This window comes from Armigeres subalbatus, chromosome 3 (assembly GCF_024139115.2).
Source record: "Armigeres subalbatus isolate Guangzhou_Male chromosome 3, GZ_Asu_2, whole genome shotgun sequence".
Classification (NCBI taxonomy): domain Eukaryota; kingdom Metazoa; phylum Arthropoda; class Insecta; order Diptera; family Culicidae; genus Armigeres; species Armigeres subalbatus.
Window position 1 is genome coordinate 371862047 of NC_085141.1, and position 12254 is coordinate 371874300.

Consider the following 12254-nt stretch of genomic DNA (forward strand, 5'->3'; position numbering starts at 1 on the left):
TGAATAATATTGAATTTCTATTTAGGAAAGGTTTACAAAAGAATTATCGTTTAAACTCTCCTTGGCTCGATTTAGGAGCATACAAGTATGGGAGCAATAATATACGTAGACAGTCACATTTATTGTTTTTTTTTTTAATTCTGGTCGAATAATGTTCCAACTTCGTTTAAATTTAACCGTAGTTGAATGTCAGAACAGGAATGTATATTTTTTTGAACAATCTTGTTTTTACTTGGTCTTTGCAAACCCTTAATTAATTAATGACAATGGAAGTAATTGCCACTAAAAATCTGAAAAATCTATATTACTTGGACTTGACATTTTGCAACAACAAGTTTGATACTTTGCCGAAAAATTTATCAAAGAAGACATACGATGCAATGCGGAATGAGGAAATATTTTTGTGGTACATGTACATGTGGTACTATTTTGGGATTCGATTTTCAAATTTTCTGGGGGGGTGGGTGGTTTTACAAGTAGGTCTGGGGAGGAGACCCCCTGCCCTCTTCCTTATTTACGCCAATGCATAAGATGCTTTTAGGGAAAAAGTGATGGAGAAATCTAATAAAGTGTTTCGAAAGAGAAACTAAAAAGAATCATTTTTTGAAATAAAAGTAATAGAATTTCCATTACAACGCTTTAAAATCACCCCTGATCCAAGTTTCCAAGTTTCAAAGTGCTCGCGTTTTTGGGGGCACACCACTCGATACGGAAGCAACGCACAACTGTCATTTTTATTATTTCACGCATGCTGCGACGCAGCAAAGCTAAGTCAACAAAAATGACAGTTGTGCGCCGCCTCCTTATCGAGTGGTGTGCCTCCTAAAACGCGAGCACTTTGAAACTTGGATTCCGTCAGGAGTGACCTTAGAAATTCCTTTAAAACATTGAGCGGAATTTTTACAAAACATTTTGGATGAATCCCTTGTGAAAATCATAAAAGAGTCTTTGAAAAAAAAAAACATCGAGATTTTTTTTTACCAAATTAGGTAAAATGCCTTTGAAGTATTATTTTAATCTGAAATAATAAAACAATACCCGTATCAAGTAGTATTTGTTTTGTATGACAGTAATCAATCTATAAGATTGAAGTAGTGTTTGCGATGCTCTTAAAATGGTATGATGTTGCCGAGAGGCTTATCATTTTGTTTTCTAATGGATTATCTGCTTCGAGTATGGTTGCAGGAGCAAACCGATGGAGTTAACTTTTTCAATTCAGCATGGCGGAAGGCTTCTTAAGTGAAATTTCAGCAAACTTAAAACCCTCATTTGAAATTAATTCGGTGGTGAGCACCTTCTTTCATAAATGTTACTGATTATTTTCCGAAAAAGTTCTTACTTCGTAAGAAATTCCTTTTCAGATGCCTCCCGCCATATGCATTTTTATCGCTTCGCTTTTAGCTGTTTTTCACGTATAGAAGTCAATACCACTGGTAGCGGTGGTTAGGAAACCATCCGTTGCTTTTGATTTATTCCATTTTCATACAGACATTTTATAAAAATTAATACCTGAACTGATATTCAACTCTGGATATTGAACCCGACATATTTTTTTTCGAATTCCATTTCAAGGACAGCCTGTTGTATAATAGTAGTCTAACAATCATGGTATTGTGACAAATTGTTCAATCCAAAGGTTGTCATAATGCTAGGCTGCTAAAATTTTGCACCACGTGTCCGTTATACTATTTCTCATATGGACAGCGCAGTTCATGAAAAGCTTGTGGAGGCGCATGGTATATCGTAGGTAAATGTTGCAAGAGCGTTTTGCCTAGCAAAATCGCTAGTTGTTTCATAAAAATGGGAAATACAGCCGCCTCTCCACATCTCGATATTGAAGGAACCATCGAGATAGGGAGAGATTGAGGAATGGAAGGAAAATTGGAATGGGTACTAGATCCAAAAAAGCTCGCTGCTATGGAAAACGACAACAAAACAAATGTCATATCATGTTGTTGATATGTTTGTTATTATCCACAGATGATCTAGTAGCCTAAAAATTTGAACATATCGACATAAGGAGAGTGAATCCAGAGCAAAATATGATCAGAGCACATCGAGATAGAGAGATATCGAGATAGGGAGGTTATCGAGATGTAGAGTGCCCAAATGTATGTAGTTTGAAGGGACCGCCCGATCAAGAATGCATAACAAAATTATAACAAGGGGAGTTATTTATTTCAGAAAAATAATGTAACAAAATGTGTTATAAAATTGGCTGGTTAGTTGTTAAAATAACAAAAATTATATCAAAATTCCCTCTAGCCGTAACATAATTATATCAGAGGTTGTTACCTTCATTTCAACATTATAACAACCGTTGATATGATTATGAGGTACAAAAATCTACTTTCATGGTAATTGCCTACATCACGTATAAAAATGTGGTACGCTACTACGCCGGATTTCCATCCATAATGTAGGCAATTAACTTTGTACTAGCTATTCACATCGAACATTGATTCAAGTTATACTGGAGGTGATTACCTCCGCTTCTTTCCAATATCAAAAAATGTAGGCAATTATTTTGTGTAAATATACATATCTAATGTTGTTATAATTTTGATATGAAATAAAACTGGCCGAAGACACATTTTTATCGAATTATCTAATTATAATACACGTTGTTTTAAATAACAACCATTGATAGAATTGAGTTACAATTTTGTTATGTATTCCTGATCGGGCGAGGAAACCATCGACATAGAGAGAGATATCGAGGTACAGAACATCGAGATGTAGAGAGTCGACTGTATTTCAATTTTACGTGCCCTCCTATCTAGTACTAAGATTTTTCATCAATCTTTTATTATTTTAGTTCCATTTTTCTTTCCCTTTCTTCTGTACTGAATATTGGAAACTTTTCACGCTTCAGTCAATATATGTAGGATTTTTTTTCACATTTCTAAACAGACAAGACATAATTATTTGGTAGTATTTGGTGAGCTTGCTAAGTTCAATTCCGGTGTGGAGTTGTCACGTTGTATATTGTCATATTGCTATACATTTCCGTTAGCCATACATCAAATGACAAATGTTCAATTTAAATAAAAGTGAATAATTTAAGTAGCTCTTCTAAATCCAGCAAATCGACATAATTTCGATTTGTCACGCTGTAAGCAAATGCTGCTGGAACCTTTACAACTAATCGGTAAAATTTGTTCGCAATATGGCTTCCAAACTTCAATTTGTCATCGTTGATTGTTACTCGAACCTAGGGTTTTAAACACCGAAACCGGTTCCTTATAAATCCCTCTTCTAAACTAAACAAACAACGCCGCGTTTCGCGTATCAACTATACGTTAGACCGACTCAACGTACTTATGCTTATAACAACTGCGCGTATTCCTCGATAAGGGTGTGTCAAAAGCTACGATTGCGGATTAAACTATCGAAGCGAAGTGCCCTCTTAAAAAAACTCTCCTCTACGGAATTACAAAAAATAAAATAAAATACAGCCTTGCTTCCGTACCGAATTTCCCCGGTCGCCATTCAAAACCTCCATTAATAGGCAGATGCAGTTTTTCGGTTCCCTTCCCTTCCCGAAAATCTGACTGACATCCATTTTCTAGCAATTTATTGCCATCATCATCACACCTCTCTGCCAAGCTCGAATCAAGCGGAACAAAAATGGTTCCCCGTTCCTCGATCCCAAACTCAATACAAAAGCTGTTAGAAGTGAATCAAAGAGATGCAGCCAGCTGCACAGTCGCATCCATCGCCGCATCGGACGGGTTCACCTTTGGGCAATTCTCTATACGATTACCATTGGGCCCTTGTTTTGTTGTGCGATCGGGACACACCGGAGGCTCGATTTCGAGGTTGTGTAATCGATTGTCCCGGAAGACATGAGGAAGTCATAAATCTTTTCCTCTTTTGACATCATTAGGGGACTGCAATTGCATTCGTCGTTTTGTTGGTTAATTTCTGTATAATTGGTCATTGCATGGTCACACCGCCTACTTTTGTGTGCCGCACTTCATTGACGGTGACCGCATGTAGATTAAAAGTATCGAAGTAGGCGCGCGCGGACGGGACGCAGCTGCTTCCTTAGATTGGCAGTTGATTCGTAGTTCGCAATTTCGACATAATTTGAATAGACTGCAGCTAAGCACCATCGTTCCGTTTCCCGTTCCGGCTGATGCTGTATGTTGCGTATTTTACACACTAATCCCCTTGTATACAGTAGGAAAATAAACACAGCACGGTTTGTCGGAATAGATTTCGACACTCCATTGAGAGGCGAGCTAGCGTGATAGAACCGTCAATAGTTGAATTGGAATCTATGTTCCCGGTAATGGATCTCCCTCCGTCATCGCCTTTCTGTTTCAATCTAACTCCTCATACGACTGTGAACAAGGGTCCGATTAGATTTTTCCGGATCATTTTTCTTGTGATGCAAAAAAGTATTATTGTAAGAGGATTTTCCTATCCGCGTTTCGCCAAACATTCATCTTTCAATGTTTGTGAAAAAATAATTTGATCTTGGTTAAGTTTGCTAAATTGTCAATAATGAATACCAATGAAGCAATAATTGATTAAAATTTGAAATTTGTAAAATTTGAAATATTTCTGATTCGTCTTCAAATTTCTATCAAACCAAATTTAACGACAATTCTTTAGTACAACGTGAGAGATACATTGTCTCTAGATTCGATTGCTGAAAACCACTGAGAAACAAAATGGCAGCCATAATGTGTTATATGATATTAACGTCCATTTCCGGTTCCCCTCGGAGAAACAATCAATAATCAAGTCAAACACCTACCAGTAAGCGTGTTACACGTTTCATACAGCCATGGCCGCGCCGCAGCCGGAAACAGCGGATGGTGGGGATGGTGCGGGTGGTAGGCAGGTAGGGTGGTGAAACGAGCGTGCAAATCCTCCGCCAGGGTGGACCGCAGGCTCGGCTTACTGTCGAGCATTTCCGGCGAAGACAGTTGCTCGCTACCGCCCCCCACGGGGCCGGATCGGCCCTGGTGGCGTCGACCCCCGCCCGTCAGCTGGCTGTGACTGCTGCTATCGTCGTCACTGTTACCGGGCGTCACGTTGCCGTGGTTACTGTCGGTATCCGTTGCCGTCAGACTGCTGTGATTGTGGTGCCGGTGGATCTCGTCGCTGGTGTTTTCGTCATGGTCCGATGCGGTCGAAAGTTTCGACCGGTTGTCCTTGTGGCCAAGAATGTCACTGATGTGGAAACCGGAGCCGGTGTGGGTTGTTCGCTGCGATTGCGGCAATTTAATGTTGTCCAAGAATCTGTCAAATAGAGAGGAAAAAAAGGCGTAGGTGAGAACGGATTCGAATCGAAATTCCTTCGGCATCGAAGTTTCTGGTCGAGGCGTGCATCTGACAGTCGCTAGGGCCCAATGCAATGGATTAGATTAACGTCAATCAATTTGGGTTCACGATTAAACCAACCGAGCCCCGAATCCGACGGATGGATGGGGTGAACTGAAGACACAAAAGTTTTTCCTTTGCCCCCATTTTCATCGGATTACAACGTGATTTAGGTTGTACAATTTTTACCTTCCTTTTTTCTGCCGTTAATTCTATCCTTGGAATAGTTTCCTCCCATTCTCCGTCGTCGGATAAAACTTTTATTATTTATTTCCCCTTGATTCGTTCGGTTTGGTTAGCTCACCTCTTCCCGCGCGGCATCCAAAGTCTTTGTTCGGCTGTCATCACTGGTCCATGGTTATGGCGTGATTCGGAAGGTGGGTGGGATTAAGACTGTACCATTGAGAAAGGTGTGAGCGAGCAGCTCTTGTAAACAGAAGCTGATAATCGTCGACAGAACAAGCGAGGATAAGGGAAAATGCGTTGAAAAGATTTCAATAGAAGAGTTGACAGGGTGCCTAAGCTTGTGACATAATGTTTTAATTAGTTTTTGATCAATTTTTTATGATGGTGGGTGGAAGCCAAAATTCTGTCGTGGATCGCAGGTTCCATAGGAATATAAAATAAAATATATCGCCATTCAAAGCGATCAGTAAACCAATAAAAACCAGTTCTGTTAAAATTAAAATATTCAATCTAGGGAAAAGTTTTCCACACTTTATCATTTTCTCATACTCAAAATGCGCTGCTGCTATAGAATGAGGATTAGGTGCATTTTCAAACATGGCAACTTTCGACATGGAAGTGAATATTAGCTTCCGAAAGCCACATGGCCTACTAGTTTCAGAACGCGACAATCATCGCATAGTCCGAAAAAATCAGCCTACTGATCCGGGATAATGCTAATGAGTAGGACAAATACTCATCTTGTTGCTTTAACCGCAATCTCTCGATACGATTATCTCACAATTGTACATCCGATATGCATATAGGTATGCAGATTCCGACCCAGCCTAAATTCGGAAAACCCACAATCGTCCCGTGTGTACTCCTCTAGAAGGCTCCTGCCCGAACCCAAGGTGTTAAAAGTCTCCGCAGTGTTTTCTTTAGATTAGCATAAGCTTGGCCGCTAATCGACACACACAAGGACGGATGATATCGATAGCTTTCTTTCGCCGTCCGGATTCCGGAGGTTAATTCCATCATTTTAACCGGACTGACTGACTGAGATGATTGTCGGCCAGAACGAAAATCTGCTAACATAACATTGGAAGAGTTTTGCCCGGTACAGGATCGAGCCCAGGCAACTGTATGCGCAGGATTTCGTTCGACTGCCTGACTCACCTTGAAAAATCCTGCAACGCAGCACGGAGAAAGCAGAAAGGGCCAAAAGCGATCACCGAAAAGTCCGGAATTTCCCGTAGTTCCTTTTTTAACACCTCCACAACAATGGGCCCTATTGGAGGGAGAAGAGGGCAGGCAGCGTGAGGCCAGAGGAAGTTGTTAAAACTTATTAAAAATTCAACTTCAGGCCTCACACCTGTGTTGGTTGGTACGTGTGGTGAGTACGATCCGATCGGCGATTGGACCTGCCAACGAACGAGCAACTTGTTCCCTCGTCGAGAGGGATAATTTATTCCGACCAAAAACAATAAAATAAATGCAAATGACGCTGTTTTCGGTTAGGACTAATGCTGCAAGTGATCAGCTGCCATGCCGTGTACAAGTTGTGCCCCATGTTGCTCCGCTCTTCTTCGGGCAAGTACGGGGTAATTCCGGGATCGGCGATCGTTTTACTATCGGGAATTCCGGACTTTGCCTATTGTAGGATCACGTACGAGGACTCCCAGCCAGGACCAAGCACTTCACGTTGTTGGCTGCCAATAATACAAGCTCGGTCCGTCGTCGGAGGTAAAAATGGTAGTAGGTGTCAAAATCCTAAATAGCCGATCAAAATTAGCATAATTTTTCACACCCGGCTCTGGGATTTCCCCGGAATCGAGAGCCACTCGACTGTTGGGCTGCTGGTAGCAAGCGAACGATCGTTTTTTTGTCGCTCTTTGCCAAATGGATATTTGAAGTAGGATTTCGTGATTGCGCTACTCTCGGGAGCTTATTTTATTCCGCCGCCGCCGCCGCCATCATCGATTGAGTTGTTCTACAGCTGAAGCACGTTCGCCGAAATAGGTTCGTTCGTTGATGGTTGGTGGCAATCGTAGTACGCCATGCGGAATGAAGTGGGTTGTAATCTTCGAATACCGGTTTCTGTCACACATTTTCGATTCGTTGGTTTGCGATTGCTACCAGCTACTGGAATTTTTCTGCTATTTCAAGTGGGTGTCGTAAATGTTGGATATTTCAATCAATCTCGAGTCTATTTCCTGTGCCGGTTGATGTCTTTTGATGTGACGTAGTCATAGAATATTTGCTTACCACCCAAAATAGTGGACCACAAACATGGAGGGATTCGATTCACGGTTGACACAGATTAAATAAAAAGGTCAGATAACATTGTCTGATGCTAAATTGATTCATTTGACGTAGACGTTGCCTGTGTGTTCTTATTATTGATTAGGATTCAGTAATGCTCCAACATAACAAACATTATTTTCATACGAAACTAGATTCCATACTGCTTGGATTCAATTATCCTGATCTATATTACCCAGAGCTCAACGGCTTGTCTATCCAGAATTCTAAAATAACAATAGGGTTACTGTTCCGGTGCACCATATTGTAGTTATCATTATGATCACTTGTAGCCAAGTTATCATAAACAAAGGAATGGGAACCTTATAAATATCATAATTTTATGGGACAAATACCCTATGATCAGATTTTTTTTCCTTTGGAGAAATTTTGAAAACAAAGACAACTTTTTCAAATTTTCCTTAAAGTTGATTTTTTAGATTTGATGAATGTTTAGCATTTAAAAAAAAAGTAATTTTTAGGCAAATTAATCGTATTTCAGTCACAAATGCATTTTAGGCTCACATGTTCATTATTTTTAATTGAACCCATTTCAAGTAGTAACGTTACCATTTTTCATTTGTAAACAAACGCGTAGACAATCATGACAAGAGGCACGATTTTGCTTCAACTTCAACCAATTTATGCGTTGGCCTTGGTTTTTTTTTACGACTTCAACAAAGTGATCCACGACTGATAGTAGGCTGTGCTCGCGAACGGACACGTTTCAAACTTTCTATCACAATTTAATTTTTCTCGAATAGACTTTTTTGATTTGAATGTATCGGAAGGATGTGCTACGTTCTCCAAAGTGTTTTACGTGTTAAGTGTTAAAGTGGTGCTAGTGCGGTATTGTTTCAATTCAAATAGATAATTAGGTATCGAAAAAGCGCAGTGAAAATCACGACTGTGGCAACCGTATTGAATTTGTCCCGGATGTTCATTTTTGACATCATCGAAAAGAATTCGAGGCTTCTTCCAGCGAATATATTTATGCACCATGAAGTTTCTGGTCTCCTGATATGGAATAATTTGGTGAGATTGTTTCATAATGTTGCTTACTTTGTTTCTTATGACTAAAATTAAATACGCGCTGGATTCGCAGAATCCGGAGGTTGACTTAGGGATTAATCATCCAATTGATAATCATAGCACAAACAGCCCTGCCTTTTGTTGTAGGTAAAACTGACCTCGGGCAAAACGCCTTTTGAGTATTCCATCATATTTACAGTATTTGGCATGGCCTTAATGAAATGTAGGTTAGACAAAAAAAAGTGTCAAAATAAGAGATAGGAAGGTTGGAAAAACCAAAATTTTACACATTTTGATGAAACATCTAATAATTTCAGCGAGGCAAAACGCCCGAGGCAGACTAACCTACAATGTACTATGCGTCTCCACGCACTATCCATACCAGAATGCTGATTCGCCGACGCGTGGTGCGTTGTTCTTAAAGAGCTGCTAGCTTGAAGGCGTGTTGCCTCATGAGTTTTCCGGCAGCAAAATATCACCACTTTTTTGAAATGTGAATATTATCGATATGATTGAGATTTTCTACAATTTTTGAACGACATCAGCAAGCTACATTGTTTAACTGTTAAATGAGGAAAAAATACCCATGAAAATCGTCACATCTAAGACAATCAAGCAGTCTTTTCTTAGCTAGGGCATATTGCCCCTCCTCCCCCAAAGTGATTCATAACTGTTTAAATAATATTTCCATTGACAAAATCTGGAATAAGCATTAAATACTTTCATGTACAGGGAAAATTATGGTTCAGATCTGTCGAATAATTTTAATAGCAATGTATGAAGACTAGCAAGCAGAGAATGGAGGTATAAGATACAAAATAGCTGGTAATTGATAACATAGACTGATATTTGAGAAGACAAATAAATCCCTTGATAGTGTAAAGAGTGAGGAAATTTTCATTTTTATCGAACTTTTCATACATTTTTGGATTTCCTATTTCATTTTTTTTTTTCTAATTTTACAACTTTTTCTCTTTATTTTTCGACGTGAAATGAACATTTGAAATTTACTGCGTTTTTTGCATTTAGAACTTTTGACTATTTTTAAAATTTTGGTAAAAATTTTAAATTTTTAATGGCAAAATTTTCAAATTTTGAAAAATCAATGATAATAATTGATTGGTGATTATTTTTAAGAACTTTTTAATTAAGACAGAATTACCAACTTCGAATGCGAATAATTAAAACTGGCAAGAGTGGTCAGTAGCAAACAATTCGTCCTACGAAAACGGGACGGGAATCGAACTCATACTCTTCAGCACATACGTATACATTAGGGTGCCAATGGAATATATGGGAAATATTTGACCATCGAATTTCAATAACAGGCAGCGCTCAAAGCTTCATCTCATCAAAAATAGTCCGCATGCAAAATTTCAGCTCAATCGGACTTCGTTAAGGGTTTGACCAATGTTTGACTTTTTTGAAACACGAAAATTTTCCAAGAGGGGAAAGGGTACAGGAAAATTTCAAAATCAATTTTTTATTTTTGATGCCAAATGTCTTAGAAATTCATGAAATGTCGAGATCTGGTGTTATCTCGAATTTTTTTTTTTTTCGAAAGGCAATCACTTTATGGGGCTTAGAAATTTCTTGGGACTTTTTTTAAGAAATCGATTTTTTAATGATAAATGACTTAAAAATGCATAAAACGTCAAGATCTACCGTCATCTCGAACAAAATTTTTGGAGGTAATTGACTTTTTGGGACTTCTACAATTTTTGGGATTTTTCTCGAGATTGAATTTTTTTTATGCCAAATGTCTTTCAAAAAACTTGTTTAAGAGATAACACGAAATCTTGACTTTTCATGTATTTCTAAAACATTTGGCATAAAAAAAATCGATCTCGACAAATTTTCTTAGTCTCAAACATTTGAAAAAAAATCCAAGATAGATAACACCTGATCTCAACGTTTCATGCATTTCTGTTTGGCAGCAAAAACAAAAATTTCAATTTCGAAAAAGTAATTTTTTTGATGATTTCAGATCTCAACGTTTTATGCATTCCTAAGACATTTGGCATCAAAAATAAAAATTTGATTTCAAAATTTTCCTGTAACATATCAAAAATATTTTTCGATAAATGCAGATTTGGAAAAATATTGAATCAAAACCTTAGGGCCGTATACTAATTACGTAAGCTATTTTTCTGGGTTTTTCAACCCCCCTCCTCCCATGTAAGATTTTTCCCATACAAATCATTTTTTTTATATGGAACCTAAAAAAATGTCAACTGCCCCCCCTCCCCTCATAAGTGCTTACGTAATTAGTGTAAGACCCCTTATTTGATGAACCATTTAACTAAATTTACAGAGAGATAGATCCAAACAGATCCCAACACGTCTTCAAAAGCTGAAGAAATATTTTTTTCAAATCGAATGTTTCAGAAAACCCTAATTTTGCACGTGAGGGGACATAAATTGTCTTATTATTATCGGAGACACTAATCTGTATGGATCCAATCATTATTTTTGTTATAATTTTAGAATGCATCAAACGCCCTTGAACAAATTCAACAATTTTCTTCGTTCAAATCGTTTGATAAAAGTTCACTTTTGAAGGAAATCTTGAACTTTGTATTCATAAAGCAAAAAACCCATATATTTTTTGTATAGCGAAAAGGCAAACCACGAATACTTGATGTTCACCTCAGAATAATTGAAATTGCTGACATTTAGGCGAGCACAATAAAGGGTGTGATGCAATTTAATACGATTTACTCAATAAGGCGATCACGTTCTGATCGACGGTAACATCACAAACGTCTGCAGTGCGGAGCAAATCATGAATCCGACCACTACCTCGTTGCAGTATGCCTGCGCTAAAAACTCTCGACGGTGTTGAAGAATTCGTGTACTTGGGCTCTCTGGTGAACGGCGAAAACGATACAAGCAGACCAGCAAAGTTGCTTTTCTTCGGAAATTATTCAAATTTTTCAGTACATTTTGATTTTTTTCAAAATATTGAAAACTTTTAAATTTTTCGATGAAATAAACAAAATACAACGCTATTTGAATATCTCGACGTCAAACTTTTTAACATTCGACAACGTTTATGATTTTTTTTTGAGAATATTATTTTCAGAAATTGTTAGAACCAAGACCAAGGTAAACAAAGCAACACAATCCATTTAAGCAATATTCAATCAATATTTGAGTAGCGTCTTTTTTTACTGGCGGCTAATAAGTTGCGGCAAAAGCGTTGATTATTAATAATTTTTTATGTCTTTAGTAAGTCTGCTATCGTGAAACGACGCCTGTCTGGATATATCTTTAACATATTTCTATCAATTAAGATAGAGATAATGACAAACGACAAAAACATTGTACGGCATTTTTAACTAAATCACAAGTTTGGAGAATCGAGCAAAATAGAATATTTTTGAGTGATGTCACGTACAAAAATATTAATATCT

The 12254-nt window shown here is 38.1% G+C and overlaps 1 protein-coding gene across 1 annotated transcript in view; it reads right to left on the reverse strand.

Annotated features, from left to right (window-relative positions):
- The window catches only part of LOC134223613 (homeobox protein vnd-like), a 32928-nt gene that overhangs the window by 12418 nt on the left and 8256 nt on the right, over positions 1 to 12254 (reverse strand). The window contains exon 2 of the mRNA XM_062702805.1: positions 4769 to 5256. Within this exon, the coding sequence (XP_062558789.1) occupies positions 4769 to 5256 (488 nt within the window). The remainder of the gene's footprint in view (positions 1 to 4768; positions 5257 to 12254) is intronic.